The sequence below is a fragment of the Pipra filicauda genome, unplaced genomic scaffold (assembly GCF_003945595.2).
Source record: "Pipra filicauda isolate LSUMZ 115617 unplaced genomic scaffold, ASM394559v2 scaffold176_size3548034_pilon, whole genome shotgun sequence".
Taxonomy (NCBI): Eukaryota; Metazoa; Chordata; class Aves; order Passeriformes; family Pipridae; genus Pipra; species Pipra filicauda.
In genome coordinates, this window is record NW_024104283.1 from 2,761,627 (window position 1) to 2,785,502 (window position 23,876).

General features: G+C 41.7%; 1 protein-coding gene across 4 annotated transcripts in view; it reads right to left on the reverse strand.

Moving 5' to 3' along the window:
- Nucleotides 1–10,455, reverse strand: part of LOC114002094 (solute carrier family 22 member 16-like) — a 52,100-nt gene extending 41,645 nt beyond the window's left edge. For 3 of the 4 annotated variants that reach the window (XM_039379786.1, XM_027747858.2, XM_027747864.2), the window contains exon 1: nt 10,335–10,455. In XM_039379786.1, coding sequence (XP_039235720.1) covers nt 10,335–10,384 — 50 coding nt within the window. In that variant the 5' untranslated portion in view covers nt 10,385–10,455. Of the gene's footprint in view, nt 1–9,004; nt 9,118–10,334 lie in introns of all 4 variants that reach the window. The other variant, XM_027747860.2, reaches the window with a different exon arrangement.
- Between the last annotated feature and the right edge of the window lie 13,421 nt (nt 10,456–23,876).

A 23,876-nucleotide genomic window follows, 5' to 3' on the forward strand; every position in this document is an offset into this window, starting at 1 on the left:
AGGTAAAATAAGTAAGAAATCTGGTAACTAATTTAAGAACACTGGACATCACTTTCCTAGCAAACGCTTGTAACCATTCCTGTCCATACTAGTATCTTCTGAGATTTCAGATAGAAATAATAAGGACTATTAGCTCCATGGATCAACTTATGCTTAAATAATTTCTGTAAATACTTGATAGAAATGTCATGGAATTTTGGAGTGGTCTATTGTGTCTTTCTTCCTTAATATAAGCAATTATTTTATCCATTGCATTACTTGTGCAGCCTAGAATATGATTAAGTTGATTTGGCCTATTTCTATGGGCTACCTAAAGCACTATTTTACCTACATAATGTGTCATTTTACTCTCCCTGGCTCCATTTGCAACTGTTACAATGTTTTTTGCTAATTCTGACTTTCACCCCAGTGACTCTTCATCAAGAGCGAAACAGAAAAGCTAAAGCAGATACTTTTATCTTATGAGCTTTTTATGAATATTTCGCTAAAACAAAATATCACTTAACAAGATGCTACATTTAGGGAATTAAGTGTCAAATAATACCGTCTTCTAAAACCTGGGACAAGTCAACATGTAAATCAGGACATCCCTTTAGAAAAGGCAACTCAGTTTGAGCCATAGATTCTTTTCTGCCAAAGAGAATATTGCCAGTTGCAATTCTACCTGTACGGAATCCTAGAACTTGCAATTCTGTAGCTCTACAACTTGAAGAAATGGATTCAATTTAATGCACAGTCTAGTATGGTCTTCTATTAAACTTGGGTTTGCTTATGTATGGATTATTTAAGTACATCCATATTTAGCAGCTGTGTTCTACATTCAAAAAGAAATTAGCCTCCACACCAACAGCTTTTCTCTCTCTGTGTAACAGAGTAGCTGGTATCTTCTACAGATGTTGCTAAAGCCCAGTTAGGACATGGAAGAGAGTAAAATATCTCCTTTGTTCCTCTCTTTTCTGGAGTCTACACCGATGACCCACCAAGAGCTCATCAATGCTTGCAAGAGCTCACATTAGTATCCCTGACAGGCTATCCTCTCCCAGGCAAGGCAGGTTATCTCTAAACCCACATAAAAGAAAGTTACTGAGCACAAGAGGACTTTCAGCTTCTTTTGCAAGTTCATAGCTCACCTTCCCTCCAAACTGTACCTCTTCACTGCAAATGTGTAATCCACTCTTTGCTAGAAGTCCTCAGTTCTTCTCTCCAAATGATGATGGGAATCTGCCCCATAATGAGACATTATTCAATGTTTAATTGCCACTGGAGAAGTTTCAGTTTGCTTTGTTTTAATAGCAGCCTGGTCATGAACTTCTGTCCAGTTTTTGTTTATTTATATCCCCTTCTAGTTTCTGTCCTGGATATTGGTTTTGCTAGCCTATGTCTTCACAGGACAAGAAAAATGTTTTTGCCTTCTCTGCTCTGAGAGATTTAGACATTGTAGAGTATATAAAATAGTATGAAATGAAGAAAATTTATTTAATAGATCTTGGATATTTGATATACTGCCTTTGACTTTAATCAGACAAAGAGTTTTTCTACAGCTTCTCCAAAAAAAAACCAAGTAAAAGTCTTCATGGCATTATTGATCTTTTCAAAGAAAAGTTGTTTCATTAATTTTATTGGTCATTTATCTCTTCCATGATCAACAGACAATATTTTATATTGTTCTTGATTTCTCAATGGAAAGCAACCTTTTCCTTTCCTGTCATTCAAGGAAGGTGATTCTACTGCCTTCCTCTTTAAACTATTAAAATTGGAAGTGATTTAAATTAAAAACAAAGAAATGCAAATTACAGATTTTGCTGTTGCCAAGGCTAAGAATGTACCTTGTCTTCTTATTAAATATACTCTATAATGTGCTTTTACCTGATCATAATTTCACAGTACTGTCATGTTCTTTCCTTGAGTGCCACTTCTCTTATGGTATCTCATACAAGGGAATGATCTGGAATAATGCTATATTCTAACTTTACATAAATATTTGCAAACAATACACAGGTCCCATTCTCCACAAGAATAAATAAGCTGGATTCTGTTCAGACCTACCAGAATTCTTCTACATAAATCTACTTTAGTACTAATTGCCCCCTGTATTCTCAATGGGTGAGACAGAACTGAGGTTGGCTACACTAATCTACAAAGGATGACAGTTCTCCAAGGAGCCTAAAATACAGGTGTAAATGAGATAAGGTCCCAGTTGTTCTGACCCTGGGACTTACATGAATTATCTCTCTCAGAAGGGTCAAGCTGTAACAACTTTATGGTATTTCACCAGTTCTAAAGATGCAGAAAAAAAAATCAAACAACAGTTTGTTCTGGAATATGAGACATGAATATAAATTGTTTAAATGAAATGGGGTATCATCAGTATAATCACCATATATCCAATGGCCTTGTGTAAGAGAATGCTTGTGGATATTGCTTATCTATTATTGCTCATTTTTTACATTTTGTAATTGACTTTCTCTCTTACACTAGACAGATATCCACCAAATGATGTATTACATCATGCTGATGGATATGGAAATATTTATTTATAGAACAAGGGCTAAATGAATACTATCAGCAATATTTTCTTTTTTTCATTTTCATTATGCCTACAATTGAATGGCTAAACAAATCTATTTTTGCCTACTCCTAAGTGATGGCAAAAATCTTCCTTTTTCCTCCTCAGAAAGTTGCAGGGTTTATTCCCTCACTCTCCAAAAATTGGGGATCTCCACATTTTCAGAATAGACTTGATCTCTTATTTCTCTGATCTTAATGTTCCCCACAATTCACCTAAATCAATCTTTACTGGAATTACCTGTATCCGAGATCCTGATAGCAAGGATTGCTGATGGAGAGTCAATGTAGCAAGCATTGTAACGACAGTACTGTCGCATACATGACAGTTTTTCTGATGTGTGACAAAGAGAAATGCAAGGATCTTGGTATCTGCTTCAAGTTTCTTGAGACACTGGCTAATGCTATGACACAGAAAGTGTCCTGTCACACGCATTTCCCACATCCCAATCTCCTAGTGAAGACTTAAGTAGTTAATTCAGGTTGAAAGTAAAGAATCTGCATGTATGCTGTACACTTGGATGCAACATCCTGTATACAGTATGCAATCCATATACATTTACAGTATTTCTCTAGATCCCTTTTTCACTCAATGAGGAACCACAGACAAATATAGGATTTACCTTGTCCTAAAGCACTATGTGAAGTAAGACAGATAGATCATGCCCTTAACTGTCCAATTGTCCCTCTTGACAAGGTGATAATTACAGATGTCTGAAGTTTACACTACAGGCCTGTAAACATAGAGAGATGAGCTCACTAGTGCCTTGATTTGGACAGCTGATTCCCCACACAGCTAGAATAGACTTATACAGATAGAAACTTAGATAATTCCAAATCTCTTTCACAATTTAGAGGAGAAAAAAGTCACAATATAGCTGAAAAAGTTCAGACTGTCACATATAAAACCCATTTAAATGGTGCTGAGCTCCATCCAAAGAATGATGATGATTGCTTTTTATAGAGCAGCAAATTATTCCCATTTCCTTGAGGCACCTTTTCAACACTTCTTTTCTACTTCTTGTTGCCTTATTGTCCCTTCCATCTATTCTCCAGGGTTTGTTCCTGCCTCAGCACCACTGCTGTGGCTGCACCTCTAATGCTGCTACCTACTACTAATGCCTCCAAATAATAGGAACAAGAAACCTAACTTCACCTCTGGATAAAAACATTTTCTTGAGGAAAGGGTTCAGTCTATGATCCAATGGATGGTACTTCTAAATTCCTGAAACCATATTTTCTTTGCATGTGATTTTCAAAGAACATCTGCTCTGAGTGAGGTGGTCACTACAGTCTGGCTGCCAATGTATGATATTAAAGTATACATTAGCTCTCTAGGCAATTTCAGTAATTTTCAAAGACAGATGAGATTTCTCTCCAAGTATATGGACAGTTTGGCAGATCAGCCATCATTATTAGTACTTATAAATCTCCGTCTTCTACAGTTTGTCATCACGCTTTTTCCAGTCTTGCCCTTGCAGCCAAGATATAGCTACCTCAGCAGTTATCTGCTCTGGCTTGCTAATTTTTCCATATTTCTGAGAACTTGAGACTCTCATGTTCTTGCTCAGCTGCTACAGTTTCCTGCCTCAAGCTACCTTAAACATATATCTGTATATATAGTAAATACATAGCTGTATGTGTACTCAGTTCCATTCATATTGTGTATCGCAAAATGATGGCACAGAAATTTCCACAGAATGTGCTAAAGGCTTCTGGGGTCTTAGAAAAATCTAAATTTAATGGTGTTTTCTACTTGTATGATTTTACTTCCTGCAATAAACTGGTCAAACTTTCTATATGTAAGACCTTTTATAAAACATTTCCTTTCAATTTTGAGATATCTTAGTACTGCTGAAAATTATGACTGTTATGAGAAAATTATTGACAGAGCTTTTATAGGAGTGGTATCCCATTCCCAGGCATTGTATTACAGGGAACACACTGTCCAGTGCATTATGTATTTAATTTTCATTCACACCATAATATTTCAGGATAAAACAGCTGATCGTCAGCTCCTTGATGTGTGTGATAATTGCCTTATGCTGCCATAGCTATGTCCATGCTACAACTTTATCTAGAAGCCACCCTGGGGGGGTTGGCAACATTTCAGAGGTGCAGTCTGAACCTCAGCAGCTGGTTTGCAAATCATAATTGATTTACTAGCTTTAAGTTTCAGTGTTATTTGCACTGCAAGTTTTAGCCTTAGAGAAGTAATGGATAGTACAAGTGTAATTTCATCCTGCTTTTATTTAGTCATTTTTCTATTATTTTAATCTACTTTTAAATCTAGTTCTATCTAGTTCTAGTTTTCAATCCAAAAACAGGCATGGCACCTCCAGGCTGAGGCTGCCAGCACATTCTGAGGCAGTACATTTTTGTCTATGCAGATTTTGCTTTACACCGCCTCCAATATGACCTGGATCCCAGCAAATACTGTTAGTACCTCTTGCAGACCACACTGTTAGTGCATTGTCACCATTATCCCGGAACACTTGCCAGTATCCAGCTTTGGTTCTGAGTCTTGAGAGTATTTCCACTTTCGCCTAGTCAGGCATAGATAATAAAACCTTTGTTTAAGCTGCTAGAGTTTGGTCTCTGAAAACACATGGGTTGTCACGCTTCTCCAAGCCATTCAACCAACAGGATTAAGTATAATTTGCAAAATATCCGGACACACGCACCCCAAAAAAGGGGGGAAAAAAAGAAATGCAGCCATGTCCACTTATTTTATCCTATGAACATTTGAGATGAGCACAGATCGACTCAGATGCTATTATATAGCATACTTATGAGATGAAGAACACTTATCAAGCATTTCTGTCAACCACCACCCCTGACTAAGAGCCAAAGGAGGACTTAGATTTGAGATTCTTCTGTCTGGCACATTCTAGTAAATAGAAACAGCTGTCCACTGATACATTTTGAAAACTGAATGACAGATATGTTGCAATAAACCTTTCCACTGTATAAAGTAGCCAATATATGGGGGAAAGAAAACCTATTTTCTTTGAAAACAATCTCTAAACCACAGCACTTTGTTCATCTTCAGGAAACTACTCAAAGCTTAAACAGAAATTCATATTATATTGTTTAAAAATATTGATTTTGTGTAGTATGTACTAAATACTTAATGTATTAATATTTCAGAAAAATCTTGTAATGCTTTGATTTTCTAAGTTAAGGTTAATCTTCTGTTCAAATGCAATTGCCTGTTTCTCCGTACTAACTTGGAAAAGGAAAACCAGTTTCTTTGCATGTCTAGCAAGCACACTTCTCCACACAAAAAATGTATTTTTGTTGGGAAAGAACCTTTCAAGACAGCTGTAAAATACTTGAGTTAGAAAAATCATTGCTTGAAAATGTTCTTATTTTCCTTTTGTGAAAAGAAGTGGTGAGCATGATCTTTGAGATACTTGGGACTCTTTGTTATTTGATACAAACCAAGAATTTCTGGAAATAACATGTACACAGCACAATTTGCAGAAGATGTAATCTGATCACACAAGCTGTGAGCTTTGTAACAAGAGAGTGGATAAGGGCAGCAGCATGAAAATAGGAGCCTGGAAAGGTTCTGAGGTGTGAAAAGATTAGACCATTCAGTGTAGGGCTTTAGAAGTGAACCAAGAACCCTACAAAGGAGGTCAAAGAGAAGTGGCTTTAATACTGGCTGTTCAAACATTGCTACTATGGCACTGATCAGCAGTGTCTGCATTGTAGAAGTCCACTGAAAGAATCTCTACAAAAGTCAAGCCAGTTTTTGAGCTAAGCAGAATCTCTTTTCTCTTTATAAACACTAGAAAAGTTCAAGGGAAATTAACAGAAAATGTTGAAACTGCTGATAAGTGTATTAATCTCTACTAAACTCCATGTTTGGCTGAAACATCCAAACAGGCAGTCTTGTCCCTCCTCCTCACAGCAGCCATTGCTAATCTTGGTTTCGACTGCTTCTAAAGTCCAAATTGTAGCAACTCCACTGATGAGGAAACACGTCTGTAGAAGACAACAACGTAAAGATGTCAAAACCTGAATACATGAACATTTCAGTAAAGAGCATAATTTTTTAATTTATTAGATAATCTAACTACTAGTAAAACATATTGTTTATAAAACCAACATTTGAAAATCTAGATAACTTACTCGACTTGGTAAAAGACAGAATATTCCAAAGGAAAAGGCAATCTTTTCAAAAACTCCGGAAATACTTTATTACAAAACCTGGAAATAGTGTCAGTGACACCCAATCTTCCCCTCTCTCCCCGACAGTTTTCACCACCTGCTTTTAGCTAAAGCATAAGCCAAGATTTGAAAACTGTTAATCACAGGGGAAAAGCTATGTACCATGTAAGCTGCATCTCATAGCTACCAGACGTTCCAGCTAGGAAACCAAATCCTTACGCTCATCCACACTTACCATAAAGGGTACCTTACCAGATTTCTCTCTAGACAGCTATTCCTGATTAGATCATGTCTCCATTCAGCACACTGCCATGGTGTAGATCAGAGTTACAAAATACATAGCCGGTTTCTCATCAGTAACCAGATAAGCAAGATTGGTATCCTTCTGGTAGACTAAAGTCACTGAAGTTATTTGAAGTCCTTTAGTTTAGTTGGGAATTAGATGTGCTAGCAGTGTGAGCCAGCCAGCCAGGTCCTAAGGCTCGCCTACCTACTATGCACACACTGGGTTACCAACCTTGTGCCCATTAGTCATGTATCCCCTTTCCCAGCATGGGGCCTGCAAATGACAGCCAGTGTCTGTGCCTGGTTTTACCTGATGGGCCCCTGAGAGGGTTTTTGCAGTGGGAGTGGGTTAGCAGAAAGGGGCTAAGGCAGGGGACTGAGGGGGAGAGCCCAGAGGTACAGTCTGGCAAGAACTGCTACATGGGAGAAAGGTGCAGTTAACTGCAGGTAAATTGGGAGTTTTAAGGCCTGGCAGCTCATTAGAGATGAGGCCATCTGAGGCAGACAGTACTAGTTTTTTGTCATTCACCTCTGCAACAGTGAGCAGTAATCTCATGCTCCACACACAGACTCAAGATCAATGTTTGAAACAACAATCTTGAATTTATAGGCCACAGATGCTACCCATGCCCAAATTCAAAAGAGGTATAAAGTCTTCCTCTACTGGCAAAGGCTACAGAAGTCATAATATTTTTATGGTTGTTCATGCATGTCTCAAGACCCCAATAAGAACTATGGCATCACTAAGACTTGTGAAAGAGAGTCCAAATGGAAAGCAAAATATTGTCAGCATCCCTGGGAATGTCAATTCTGTAAAATTCACAGTCTTAATCAATGTTAAAGGTTTATATATTATGTGTATATTAATAACTTATTTGCTATATAGTATTATATATATACATATATATATATACATATATATATATACATATATATATATGTATATACATATATATACATATATATATATACATACATATATATACATATATATATATATACATATATATAAAATGCATACATACTATTTCCATATTTATATATGTATGAACAGCTGCTCATTCTCTACTGCATCTGTCAGATTTTAGGAAAATCAAAACAGTCTCAAAATACTAACAGTCATGCTTGGATTGTTCAGAATCTGACTGTCAAATCTACAAAATCTATATATAGTGCATAGGTTATATGGGCCTCATGAGAATTGCTTGAACTGAAGAAATGAACGATTACCTATCTGTCAGTGTCCGGATGATGCAAACTGAACAGAACTAACTTCATGGTTACAGTTAAGAACTACTTTTTCATATGAAGGATGATCATTTATCTAGCACTATCAAAGCATTAAATAGAGTTTTTTTACAGTATTTTTAATTGGGTCTATCCACCATAAGCTACTGTCATACTTACTATTGTACTATACTACTAATGTGGTCTTTGAAATCTCAAACAGCCATGAGTCTAACAGGACTATGCAAATTTTGGCAGCTTGCCGTTCGTCTCAAAGCTTCTAAACCTAAAACAACCCCTATTGAACTGCATATCAAATAATTTGGTCCCTAGATGTGAGGTTATGGTTGTAGAATTGTTCTCCCTTTAATTGCAAATAGTGGTTGTAAAAACTTTATCTAGAGTATTTATGAATGTTCTCAAGTAGGAAAACTACTCCAGTGATTAGAAACAACTACTTTTGTGTTACTTCGGTATTCAGTGACAAATGCCTGCTTTCCACAAAGAGCACACGAGACAGAAGAGCAACAGCAACAGCAAAATTAATTGATTGCTAGAATTTCTCTCCTAATTCACACAGAACAAGGTATTTTTTGTTGCTGACCCAGAACTGACAATGACTGAGATATTGTTCAGATAGATATGCCTGTAAGTCACAACCTAGTCAAACATGTAACTTAAGCATAGGTCCCAGTCAAGAAAGAAAGTCTTTCCATCCTAACCATCTGAAGAGGCTATTGATACCCACCACTACTGCTTGCACATGATATTAAGAGCCTCTCCTGCTGCAGAGTTCAGGTTTGCACTTCTACCATTAACAGTACCTCCTGGCTTTGTCCAAAATGCTGCTCCTGCCTGCCCCTGAGAGAAGATCAACATTGTCAGTTAGGCTGGCTCACTGGTCACTGAGCTAGAAAGCACAACACTGCAATTCAACAGCTTCAACTCGTAGCCAAATTGTGACACATGGGTCTTATTCCAGCCATCTGCTTCAAGGAGCACGTGCCTGCAAAACCCATGATGATCAGCACATCACGGAAGTGCAGGAGAGAACTCACTGTGAGGGCGTGCACCCATTAGCCTTACAATTCATATCCTCTAAAGCTTAATTTCCTTGCCAAACATTTCTTCTCCATTACCTGCTATATAAGCAGAGTCTCATATATCTGTCCTACATCCACATCTACAGAAGCATACACACACACACCCCCCACACCCCACATCTGTGTACCCCATCTAACAAACCCAGAACTGTATACACACACATCATAGCCACAAAGCACATCAAAGGAAACTCTCTACAATGCATCACACCATGTACCACACGGATAAACCTTTGCTGATAAGGATGTATACATATACTCCATATCCATGTATCACATGCAACAAACCCAGCTCCAATAAAAACACATCAGGTATTGCACCCAACAACCCTGTGCCCCTAGGCAGAAACAGCCCACCTGAATGCCACGCAGAACTCTCATGCGTGCTGCTTGTGCCCTTCTGTCACCTCTGAAGTGCACAGGTTGTTCCACAGCCTGGGGCTGTGTGTGTGTGAGTACACACACGTGTGCAAGGAATGTGTGAACATTAAATGTCTAAGAGTGCACGTACGTGAATGTGTGCGACTGCATGCACGTGGTGCCTACAGGTGTGTGAGCCTGTGTGTGAACGGGTGTTGTGCGGGTGCATATGTGACCGCGGCATATACAGAGATGTGTGTGCACGGAGTGAGTGGGCATACCGGTGGATCACTGCATGGGTATGGAACACTGTACACGGGGGTGTGTAGAGTGCTGCGCCTGTCTGTACAGTATTGTTCGTACCCTGGGGCGCAGTGTGTGTAACCGCGTGTGTAGTGCCTGTGCCAGTTTCTGTGTGTGTGACAGCCTGTGTGTGTGTGTGTGTGTCAGCGTGCGAGTCCCTCGCAGCCTGTGCGATGCTGTGAGTACGCGCGGTGCACGGCAGTGTTTCCCCGTGCGGTGGCTGTCAAACCCTGCCCGCGCGGGTGCCCGTCAGTCCCCGCACGGGGATGTCGGAGTGTGACCGCACCCGTGCCCGCCCGCCCATGTGAGTACCTGCCGAAGTGTCCCAGCGAGTCGAAGAGCCGCTCGGAGCTGAGAGCCATGGCCGGGCTGCTGCTAGCCGGGAGCCTCGGCGCCGCAGTCCCGGCGCTCCGGGGAAGAGGTACCGTCCCGTCCCGTCCCGTCCCGTCCGTCCCCCCGCCCGCCCCCTGCGCCCGCCCGGCCCCGGCGGGACCCGGCCCCGCCCGGCGGGCGGGACCAACCGCCGCCCCAACGGCCGCCGCTCCGCGCGCCCGGCCGGCAGCGGGAGCAGGGAGCGGGGCCGGGAGCCGTGAGGGCCGGGAGCCGTGAGGGCCGGGAGCCTTGAGGGCCGGGAGCCGCGGCGGCCCTGCGCTCTTCGGGGCGGCGGGAGCAGCGCCTGCGGAGCGCGGGGAGCTGGGCCGCCCCTCCCCGGCGGCCCCGGGCCGTCCGCAGCCCCCGCGCTGCCGTTGCGGTGCTCTTTCGCTGCAGGGCGAGCGGCTCGACCTCCCGCACGGACCGAGCGCCTCGGCCGCTGCTCTGGGAAGGATGGGCCGCAGCTCGTCCCATCGGGCAGAGCCTGCAGCCCGCGCTTGTTTTCCGCATTAAAATTAAATTAAAGTAAGCAATTATGTGCTTAAATCGTCCTGCGACAATCCAGTAATCCAATATATTTAGGCTCTAGTGTATTTCACTTGGACGTTTTCAATTAAAGGAGGGTAAAACCATTTTTTTCCACAGGACATTATCTGAATCATTTTAGTAGCCTTATAATTTGCTCTTTTATTTGGATACATTATCTTCTTTTTTTTCCCCCTTGCAAAGTTTTAGCACTCAATGTAAAATAGAATTATTATTTAATAAAGGTAAAATATGTAATGTGTCCTGTATCTGCTTGACTGTCATTAGTTCTCCAATTTGTAATGAAGCCTCAATTACATTTGGCCTTATTTTTCTGCCTTGACCAGAGTACACCAAGATAATCAACTTGAAATTGTTTGAGGATTAGCAAAGCGAGTTGCAACAGAAGACCTTTGTAATTAACTTAGCGATGGGTTTTGTTGGCACAGATACCCTCTAGCAGCCAGTCACTCTGGGCTCTGAGAATTAGGCAAGATAGAGGAAAAAAACCCAACTGTTGCAGGTGCTCCTCATACTTAAGGTGTTTCCTCCCTAGAGTGCTTTATTTCCCTTCTAGGGTAGATACAAGTTGCAAGTTGTCCCTGCTCTGAGTGAGGAGATGGACCACGTCTTCCAACCTAAATTATTTTATGATTCTGTGATGAAAGGCACATTTTTCCAGCACCTTGCATGATCTCTTTCTAGACTGCTCTTTCAAAAAACACAAGAGATCGGAAAAAAAAAAAAAAAGAGGCAATCAATTCAACCTTATTACATGGATACTTCATTTTTTAGGAAGCACAGAAAAAGCTGAGAAGTAAACCCCAGTTAAATCACTTGAAGTCAACCTTCCGTTTCCAAAACCTGACCCAAACCCTTCTGCTACCACACCCAGGCTCCACCACTTCACAGGGAAATGTGCCTTTAAGAGGCTCTGGCACCAAGCACCACAACCGCTCCTCCGTGCAGAGCAGATGTTGGGGCTTCAGGGCAGCAATCTGTTCCAGTGTAGACCTGGAAAAAACAGATGTTTGTCAGGCTCCTTGGCTCCGAGTGAATCCTAACTGGACTGACAAAATGAGCAAATGAAATGTTACACAACTAGGAAACTGAATAATAATTTCAGCAGAGGATTGCTCCTCACATCTAGGCCCCTCACCTCACTCAACGGTTCTGAACGCATTGCTACATTTGACAAAACTGCTCATACATCTCCATACATCTGCAAAGGACATTTTTAACACTGAATCTAGAGTTTGTAGCATTTGCTTTCTCAGGATATGTAAGCCAGAAAGTCTAAGGATAGATTTGCTTGCTTTCAGTAAGAATTTTTTGATTGCTTGGGTTTTACCTTGTAAATATCAGCATTAAATGTAATAATTCTGGGTTTTTTTTTTTTAGAGAATAGTTTTCAGGTTCAAAATGGTATGTGCTTGAACGCAGCACAGGTACTTTAACAAAGCATTTCTTTCTTCAAAGAGCCTCACTAGTTAAATAGTTATTTGCATAAACAAACACCAATGAATAGTAAACATTCTGTTTAAATATTGCATTGCTGGTCATGTGCCTGTTTTTAGTGTCTTGCTTCCTACAAGTAAATTCATCAGTTTTCAACAGCATTATGGTATGTAGGGAATACTATTTTTGGTGTAAAAGTCAAGCACAAAAGAAAGATGAATCCTTTTCAGTGCCACTTTTTAAACCTAAAAAGATCCATAGGTAGTTTTGTTTTTCTGGAATTTCTTACGGGTATTCCTGCACACATTTCTCTTTATGCTTACCTCTTTGATAATATCATGACTTTATTGCCTGTAAAGAAAGGAAACTTGCACACACTCCTATTAAAGTTAATAACAAACTCCCACATTTGCACTTCCAAAGGTTATTAATGTAATGTCTGCAATGTCTGTTCTCTTAAACATGTGGTGGGCAGAGATTTGCCTTGTTTCTTTCAAGCCTCAGAAGATGCACTACATGCTTTAAGCCTGCCCTTCCTCCTATCCTGTTATGTCAATGCTACATGAGGTAGTAACTGTGCTTTTAGTCACCATTGTTCCTCACTGAGTTGTTTTTCACCAGTAGAAATAGTCATGGTACTGTTCACATACAGCACACGGCTCTCTTTCCAAAGGATTGTGCTACATGATAAACTCTTGTGGAACAGAAAATACAGGGAATATCTAAAGAAGAAATTACATGTTCCTATAATTAAAATGCATCAAGATGAGGCCATCTACATCCAAGCTCTACTTACTTCAGAATTTTAGGAATTCTATTAGCAGAAGAAACTGAAGGGAGGTTCTGATCCCTTTCATATAAGTTCTTTAGAAGGAAACATCAAGGATGTTCACAACAGACAAACACTCTCCAGGATATTCCAGAGGTTTAAAATGTTGGTCTTTTAATCCAGCAAGGGGAATATGCAGTGGCTCATCACAAAAAACTTCAGTTAGTCTCATTTCTGGCACTCACAAGCAGGCTGTTCAACAGAGACATTCAATATTGCACAATCCTTGAGGAAGAAGTGATCTTAACAACTTGTAACAGGAGAAGAAATGGCTTACAAAATGATCTCCTTCAGTCTGTCATTCCCACTAGGAAAAATCCAACATCTACTGGTAAAGGCTGTTCCTGATCTCCCCTTTTTTATGTCAAATTACAGTGTCATCAAAATATGAGAGGTATTTGAGGAACAGGCCCGTAATACGGTCCTAATACATTCATACATGTACACTGAGCTTCAGACTGCAGCTTAACCCTAAATACCAAAGTGGTGTGGATGGCAGATAACTGGTAGTGTTGCCAGCATCATCCCATGGACACAGATAATGACTTCTTAAATAGCGCCAATTTCTGATCCATCTGTTTCCCCACTCCTTTTGACAAGGCTTGTAACCCAGAGATGAGGAGTAGTGCAGGAACTGCAGCTGTGCCCAGCCAGAAACACAGATGATCTCCCTGCTGCCAGCACTCAAGTCAAGCATGTGAATGAGGTCCATCCATGAGTGGTCTCTGACATCTGCTTTTATCACACTAGTGAAAAAAACCCTCACTGAAATCAACCACAACATAGCTTAAATGTAACCTTTCACCTGATGTTTTGAAGTTAACAACTTCTATACCCTTCCAGGGAAAAACCTGCAGGACCACTGCAATTGTATTTGTCAATGAAAACACAATGGAAGCTTCTAGAGAGTAAGCCCAAATAGAGTCTTACTTTGTGTCAGCCATTGAATTGTTGGTGTTGAAAAAGGCTTGCAGAAAGCTTGTCTTCAAAAAAAAGTAAGGAAATAGTACAGATGTTGTTTTTATCTTCTAGAAAGTAAAATAAGGCATTATACTAGTCTTACTTTGGTGGTTTGGGAGTTTCGTTTTGCAATTACATTGTAGTAGCTTGTGCATCATTATACACTTAACAGACTTAAAAAACATGGTCAGCAGTACAGCAAGCAGGCTGATAAAGTGGATCAGCACGTGCACCCAGCTAAGCAAAAACTTTTGGGAGTCTTCTGAACTACAAAGAAGGAACTCATCAATTCCCTGATTTTTCATGAGTCTGTCTCATCAACCTGAAAGAACTAGAGCCATAGCAAGGTTGATGGGAGAGCAGTTTGTTGGCAGCTGCTACAAGACAAATATGTTCAGTGTATCTTATTTTCCTCCATGTTGCTACTCAAAGAGCAGGCCAGGCAGGCACAAGGCAGTTGCAGCAGTCTAAAGTCATTCACTATGGTTTTGGCTATATTTTTTCTTTCACCGTCTCCTGGAGAGGACTCTGGAATAATCACGAGAGACTCCCCTAGAGAACTCGCTCAGGATTTATGTTCAGTGAAATTAAGGCCCAGACAGGATTTTGGAAGCCTAGTGAGTGTCTTGTAGTTGTGCTGTGGACATCTGCGAGGATACATCCAACTGTGGGGGACTTCAGTGTGGGCTACTTCAGCTTCACATTTTCAAGATTTTCAGCACAACTTCCTTGACACTGATGTGTGAACTCCCCAAAGCCCTCCTAAAGCAGCAGCATGTATGGCTGCAACAGCAGTGTTACAAAGTTATTCTCTGCCAATCTGTATTTACTGGGGAACAGAGAAGGCCTCTTTGGAATATGTGTTATTTAGAATATTCTGCATTTTATACTGGTTATGTTTTGATCTTTAGTACCTTTCTTACCAAAACTTATAGGAAAGAAATTGCTTTGAAGAGGGTGAAGGGAGCTCACAGTTCAATTTGTAATCTTATCAGAAGTAAAATAAAGAAGTGAGTAGAATTTTTGCTGCATTAGAACCTGAATAAGGAAAAAATACAATAACCAAGTGGCCTTATACACTACCAGAGACAGAGATAAGATAAACCAGAAGCTGAAAGTTAAGGTCAGATTCTTAAAATGAGAAAAAAGGTCCATATTCATAGCAGAAAGTGTAAATAATTATTGAAACCATCAACCAAAGAACTGATGGGTTGTCTACCCCTTGAAAATTTCTAATCATCAAATTAGATGGTTTTCTCTTTTGTAGATAAAGAGCTATCTATTCACTTATACTGAAATTTACAGAAATATTTATCAAATGAGTTTGATAATAAAAAAAGTTGAAAGTCTTAATCCTTCATTATGCAAATGGTCAGGCAGGCAAATGGTGCCCTTTAGTTTACAAATATATTCAGAGAGAAAACTGATGAGGTGAATTTTTCATTGCAGTTGATTAGTTAAACCATGCTGGCAGTTACTGAATTCCTTTCACTACTGCTGTGCCAATGTATGGAGCTTTTTCTGAAAAACGGAGTTTCTTTGGGACCTCACAGCCAAGCATTGTGGGTCCTTAACAGTGCTTAACAGTACAGAAAACCCAGCAGCATATCATGTTAGTTAAGCTATTTAGCTCAATTAACCAAGGGCACAGATCTGACAGATTTAGATGAAGTGACTGAAGATGATACCAATACCAGCCGTCTGCTCCATGCCCTCTGCTTGATGCCTCAGCAAATATATGGTCTGTGAAACAGGCTGACTGAGGCTCAGATTTCACATTATTTGGCCCTCTCTCTGCTGGCAGAAACATGGGTTGGACCTGAGTGCCAGCAGTGTCTTAAACCCCTGCATTTTGGACTCCCAGATCCTGTCTGTTGGTGGTCTCAGCAATGAGGAAGTGGCAGCACAGATTTCAGAGCAGGAAGGGTGCCAAGAACAATCACCTCAGGGATCTGGAATACATGCTGTTTGTACTGTATACTGCAAAATAACACCCTGGCTAATAAAGCAGACAAGCAGAAATTACATTCCATACATCAGTAGGAGATACTCATTTTCTAATGAAAGATGACTTTAACATAAGGTGAAGAGCAATGAAGTGCAACCGAAATTTTTGAGAAAATAATTACTTCCTTACTGGAAGAAATATACTAAAAATGTGAGGCATATTTTGTGTGTGTTTCACAAAAAAATCAGATGTTGACTATACATGGATATGAAGTCAGGTATTATCAGATACTCTCACCAAAAATTCTCATTTGAAGGCAAAACCTTTAGACAACTTTGGAAACAGACTCAAAACCTGTTGCTACACACAGATGTAGAAGCATCTCTATTCTGCGTACCATTTAGGAATACAAAATGCCACAGGGTTTGCATTCACTGGACTGATTGCATTTAGGCTATGAAGAGTCAAATTAAAAAGAAGCTGAATTTCCAAAGACATATGCATCACTCACTCAGAAGGTCCAGTCTTGAGCTGATGTTGACTACATAAACACTGTAAAGATTTAAAGCTTACTGCCAAGCTGAGCCAGGTAAAATCTACAAGTGGCTAGAAACTTGTAGATCCAAACTCTAATTCTAGAACCTTGTCAAAGCACAACCCCAGAGAAAACCTAGTACCAAGTCCTGTGGCCACGTGCATCATTTCTTAAGAGGTATGGAGTAGCCACTGTCACCAAGCAGTACTCCAGATTGAGTGTTCCACACAAAATCAGAGCAAGGGAGGCAGAAATAGGTGAAGATAATGCCAAAGCCAAGCAGCACAGATGGCAAACACTACAGCAAGGACCTTCCAGGAGAAACCCCACCAAGAGATGGTCTTGTCTCTCTTTGCAGGCACACCACTACTCCTAGACAAGAGAGGTAAAAAAAAGAGACACATTTGGGCAAAAATTGCTGGTAACATTAGGTATCATGCACTTAACTGTAACTCTTTGATTTCCTGTATAAGATGATTTATGTCTGGGTAGAGAGTCCCACAACATGTCATTTCATGCTCCAGAGCTCACATCTTGCACCGAAAACCCTTTGCATTTCCTGTGTCTCCCCCCACTTAAAGGAGCTATCAACAACCCCCAGTAGTTTAACCTAGTACCAGCTGAAGCTGTCCCTCCTTTTCACTTCTGAAATTGGCATGTGTGATTGTTCCAGATTTGCAGAGTTCTGTGCTCTTTAGACAAATACGAAAGTATAACGTGAAGTTTGGTGACATTACTAGAGAAGCCGGCATCCTCACGGCATCTCAGCTGCTTTGCTTTCCTTTTGATACACTTGGCTCTTCAATCTATAGCAGTGGAAATTACCTGTATTACACTGGGGGGTATTTTGCAGCTGCTTTTCTCCCAGTTGACCCGGTTCCTTTCCTGGATGTGCTGATGCCTGCTATATGCTATAAGACCACAGTGAGGCAGGTATGCTCAGCAAGTTCTTTCCAAGCTTTTGGGATTAACAGTTTGTTTAGTATTCCTCCTACATCCTGTCATGCTGGCCTATGTGATTTGAAACAGAAAGCAGTGATTATTCAGAATGCAGCTCCTGTTACTTCTGAATTTGTTTGTCTGACCCAAGAGGGACTGAACTAAGACTGCAGAGGCTCAAGGACTTCCAATCCTCTCAAGACAATTATTTTAAGGTCTAAATATTGTTTCCATTCAGAACAAATTCACACAGGATGCACTGCCGAGATTTCCAAAGAGCGTAATTAAAACACACAAGGCTTAACATAAGCACTTGATTGTAAAACCAAATCAAACCACTGAGTATTTTGACAGCTGTAGTACCAGCAACTCAGAAAACTAAAGGAATGACTTAGTATGCAACTCATGTTTCTCTCAAATTCCCCAATATACAAACAAAAATCATCCCAGGACATTTACTTCTGACATAATCTTGGGCAGAGGGAAAAATCCAGTCTGCCATTCTCCATTGCTGCTTCAATTCAGATAGAGAGAACAAACAAAGAGTTGTGAAATGAAGGAATTAAAATAATGAGGCTCTGGATTTTCTTCCATTTATTGGAGAAACATCAAACTATGATTGATTTGAAACACATATGAAGAAGACAGAGGGGACAAAAAAAAAGCCAATTTGTGGCTTTGGATATGTTACTAAAGTGCTTGTTCCAACAAGCTGTGTCTCTTCCCTGGTGAAGAAAAATGACCTGAAATAGATTTTTCATTAGAATTTGCCAATTCAGTGATGTTGAAACATTTTGTGGAAAGGTTGTGACTTTGGCAAGGTTACTGCAGAGCCCACACATGTCCCGAACAGTCCCTCTGCTCCACTCCCTGGCCTCCTGACAAGGAGTCATGCAAGAGCAACACAAGTTGCTCTATTTTCAACTTCTCAGGAGTCCACAAGCCCAAAATTCCCAGGATGTAAGGCTTGCTGCTTTCCCTAGCACCAAGGTTGCAGTCTCTTTCATAGAAAATCTGATGGTTTGGAGTTTTGTAGCTAGGTGGAACTAGACCAAATATTAAAATGCCCTGTAATGGTGTCAGATGAGGCTCCCAGCAAAACCTCCTAACTCAGCACAACATTGGCTGCTGGGCACTTGCAACCTGGCATGAACAACAGGCGTTTCTTGTGCAGGGATGTGGGCTGTGATTGTTGTGGCACATTGCAAATGCCAAGTAGATTGAAGAGAGGGAAACAGCAGTAATGGATGGACTGAGAGGCTCACTCTGAATAGTGTTTTCTTGAAATCCAGAGTTATTTCTCTTTGTTTTATGGCGGCCTTTTGCAAATGGGGGGAGGTGATGGTGCTTAAAGAGAATTCATAATGTCCTCAGCAAGAAAAAGCCTAAAACACTTAGAGATGTGGTGGCTCTTAGTCCCTCTTCCCTCTGACTGCCTTTTAACTAGGAATTAGAAGCAAAGTCAAGATTTAGTAGAGCATGATGATGTCTATTCTAGAAGTCCACATGACCCATCTGGTGGGTGCTATTGTTCATAGGAATTCCTCTTAGTAGTATTCAAAACAACAGGTCCAAGTAGCTTGGGAAGAAGAGACACATCTCCTGTGCGGCTTTACTGACAAGTGACACAAACGTATATGCAGACTGTTTCTGTCCTGCTATCTCGGCAGGGACTGTGTCCACGTTAAAAACTGGATGCTGGCAGCTGCAGCAACACAAAGCTCAACTCAGGCTTCAAAACCCATCCAGCAAGTAGGGAATGAATGATCATGTAGGAAATAAAGCAGTGTACCTACATTGTACTGTAATCTCCAGGGTGGCTGTCACTTTGACATGCTCTCCATATGAACAAAAGGTAAGGTTTTATTAGTAGGTCGAGTCACATAAGTATTTTGAGGAAATAGAGCAAGAGCTGCTGCTACTGAAGAGGATCCCCCACCACTACTATGAAATCCTTGGATGTTCTCCTTTCAGTTTCCCAGCTGCCTTCTGATACCCCTTCACTCTGTTTCCTCCCATCATCTCCCTTTCTCCTCTGCTCCATCTTCCCTAGACCTGGAAGGTGCTGGTGAGCACTGGTCGAAGATGGGCTAGGACTTGTCAGCCGCTCCCCTGTGGAATGCACATGGTCCATCGCCTGCTGCTCGTGGTCAGACTCATGGGCTCTACTCCGTGATTTCAGGAAAAGTGTGCCCATGCCACCAGTCCAGCTCAACACCACTGCCTATACACCATTGCCTCTCACTGCCTTCAGCAGATGGGACTTGATAGGTATGGAGGCCCTTGAGCAAAGAAGATAGCATCCCTAGCACTGTTCCCTCCATGCCTGTCTCTAGCCATGCTCAGAGTGCAGTGCACAGTGCATGGGCTATGGGACCCATTGCCTCTGCTGGGGCCTTTCTGGAGAGCACAAAGCAAGCCATGGCTGTGCTTTCCTTCACTCTTCAGGCAACAGCAGCAGCAAAGTTGTGGGCTGTGGAGCACCCTTCCTGATACCAGGAGATGAACTCCACCTCCCGCCTGTCCTCCTGGTCACCACATCTGGTAACATCCCTGGGTGATCTCAATGATCCATCAACACATGTGATCAGATTGGCAAATAGCACCTTCCTATCTTCACGCACCCCTGCTCTGGGTTCACTGGTCACTGTGTTGCAAAGGGCACAGCAGAAATAGGATCTTTTCTGCACTTGACACCTGGCTGTGACAGCCTGGAAGATGCCCAGCTGGCTGGAGTCCTTCATGGCCCAGAGACCTGAGCCGACGTCCTATAAGGAAGGACTGGCTCCTTCCTGGGGCAGCATGGTTCACAGGCACAGCCTTCATTTCTCATTTTCAGGCAGTGACGCCACAACTGCTCCAGCCCATTAAAACACGACCCAATATGTCATGCAGACCCTGGGAAAACAGCACCAGAAGCATCAATCTTTCCTCTACGCAAGACCAAAAGGTGGGTACAACCAGAGCAAGGGTGAGTGAGAAATACCCTGCCAGGCTTCAGCTGCTCTAATGCAGCCAAGGAGGCTGTGAGACACCTTCCTTTCTTTGGAGCAGGGTTCTCTGCATCATCTCACACTTGGCAAAAGCACAGCCAGTTTTTTTATCTCCTTATCCTCTAACATTTTCTGCTGTTATCCTTTCAGTCGCCAGTAGATGGTGATACTTTATCTCCATCCAAGATGCATGTGTGCATTGAGCTAGGGAGGCAGTAGGACAGCCTGCTTGAGAAGAGATTAAAAAATAAAAATAAATCTGAAAGTCAGGCTCCAGACAACCTTCTGCTTGTGTAGACTCTGATTTTGGATATCCGACTAATATCCCCAAACTCACTTGGGGATCCTGACTACATTTCCAGAGCTGCAAAAGCTGCAATTTAACTATATCACTTGCTTCACAGTGTGATCCTTTGTGTGTATTTGAATGAGCACATGAGAGGGAGCCTGAAGGCACAGCTCTTCATGGAATCTGCACAGTCTGAGCACCAGAGAGATGAATAAAATTTATGTATCTCCGAGAATGCAAATTACATTCTCCTCATCTCTAACAAAGCAAAATCCTGGAGGTGTTTGGCAATCACATTCTCTCGAAAAGCTTCCTTTATTTTACAGGCTTCTCTTCCCTCCACAGGTGAAATATAAATCACTGATTTACATAGTCCTCTGTGGAAAATTTAGTCTCACACTTCCAGCTCTTAGAAATTGCCTTCAGAGCTGCACTTTTACAAGAGCTAACCTGATCACAAAAAAAAATAAAATAAAAAAAAAATAGAGCAGATCTGGCTAGTTGCTGCTTGAAATTGCAATGGTTGTATTTTTGTCATTCCTGATTTATTTACTTTAGGGCAAGACTGATGTGGTTATGAATTATGTGGTCCTTAGCACTGGCTACAGGTGGCAGGGTAAGAAAGCCCTGACTAACACTAAGCCACATGGCCAGCCTGCCACCTCATAGGCATGCTAGGAGTGACTGAAAAAATATGGACCACAGCAGATCTTTCCCCTGTTTTTGTCCAGTTACAGGCCTGATATTCCTTTCTCAGAAGCTATGTGGGTTACATATGTGAACATTTTTTCTGTCCTGAAACCATTGCTAACACACTCTCACTCATTCAGCTGGGAGCCATTTTTTGGCAGGTGCATTTCTTAGATGTCCCCATTTCCATTGCCTGAAGAAATTAGTTTGCAGCCTCACCAACTCATCCTTGTTTAGACTGGATCCACTCCACAGGTTCTACAAGTTGTGGCTTCAGTGCCACCAGCCTGTACAGGCATTTCACAGCTTGGGAATTGTCTGGTTCATGCCCTATGAAGGGCAACAGCAGAGACCAAACCTGTGGATACCTCACGGTAGGGAGGGCAGGGTGCAACTCAAATATCAAGAGGCTGGGCTCAGTTCAGTGATTTGCATGGAGCATTAACATTAAGATACCACAGAAACGCAGAATAGATCAGGTTGGAAGGGACCACAGTGGCATCATCTGGTCCAACCTCCCTGCTCAAGCAGGGTCATCCTAGAGTACAGGGTTGTGTCCAGGCAGATTTTAAATATCTCCACAGAGAGAGACTCCACAGCCTCTCTGGGAAATCTGCTTCAGTGTGCAGTAAAGAAGTTCTTCCCCATGTTCAAGTGGAACTTTCTGTGCATCAGTTTCTTCCCATTGCCTCTTGTTCTATTGCTCGGCACCACTGAGAAGAGCCTAGCTCCATTCTCTTGGCAGTCTCCCTTCAGATACTTGTAGACATTGATAAAGTCCCCTCTCAGTCCTCTCTTCTCAAGGCTGAACAGGCCCAGCTGTCTCTGCATTTTTTCATAAGTGACATGCTCCAGCCCCTTAATCATTTTCAAAGCCCTTTGCTCAATCCAGGAGCTCCATGTGTCTCTTGCACTGTGGAGCCCAGAACTGGACACAACACCACAGATGTGACCTCACTAGGGCTGAGTAGAGGATCACATCCCTTGACCAGCTGGCACTTGCTGTCCTGCTTCCTCCTCACACTATTCTGAACTTCACAATATGAGCCGGTAACATTCTTGGCTACTACTAATATGAGCCTATAACATTATTATGAAATCAGGGATCTAAAATCCGTTCTCCCTCTTACACTAAGAGTACACACAGCCCAGGAAAATGGGCATCTGAGAAGAAAGTGACCTGAGTTAAATAGCCCCAGCTAGAGGGCATAGCTATCATTTGGGTTCCAGCCTTACCTACTGCACAGTTAGCAGCAGTTAGCAGTATGGTTTTTCCCTTAAAGTACAATTTCCAGACAACTAGTTTGGACTCAAAATATCTCTCTCTCTTTAGGGTTTGAGAAGACAGAAACACAAATTAGAGAGGAACTGTTCAGATTTAGCAAGAGTCTGTAAATATTTCACCCAAAGAAGAGAAGAAGCAGCAGCCAATAATTTTAGAATCCCATAAAACAGGCAAAAGCCACCCAGGCAGACCTCAGAGAAAGACCTCCAAAATACATGTACAGAAATAGGAGATAAAACAATGAAGAACAGTCAGTTCCCAGAAGCTTCTGCTCAGAGCAGTAAGGATGAGTTTATGCTGGCCAGGTCCAGGAGGAAGGGAAAAGAGCAGTCGAGGCTCTGAACACATCCTGGGAAGGGAGCAATGTCTGTCAGCAGCCCCAGTCTGTGTGTTTCTCACCTTCAGTGAAACGAAGCCCCGACTTGAACCTCTCCTGCCTGTGTGGGGAATAGCTGACTGCAGCAGCTGGCAAATGGCTCTGGTGAGAGTAGTAAAAGGCATCATAAAAAAAAAAAAAAAAAAAAAAAAAAAGACTGAGAGCAACAGATACATTTGACAGAAAAATCACATCAGAAATGGGTTAGGGAGAAATGCCTGTGGTGAAATTGCAGCTTCGGGCTAAAGAGGCACCTGCTGTGCCCACTGTTAATTAATTGTCACGACATCAGATGCTGCCAGAAATGCCTCACTGTGGCTATGCAGCATACTGAAGTGTTATGAGATGTGCCTTGCCTGTGAAAAACTACCACTGGGGCATCCCTCCAAGCAGCTTGCTGAGGAACAAAACCCCTTGAAACCATCTGGTGGCATAAATACTCCCAGTTAGCCTGGATCCTGCAGTCCTGGGAGAGGCCGAGGTTCAACAGCCTGTGCCAGGGAGGCTTCAAACCTTCATCACCTTAAATCAGTGGTCTTGACCCAGTCACAGGAGAAGCTCCTTGTGGGAAATGTTCCCAATGTAAGTCTCCACACTGGATTAATATTTTCTGCACCACTTCTTTAGATGATGGACCACACAATGCTGTGATGGA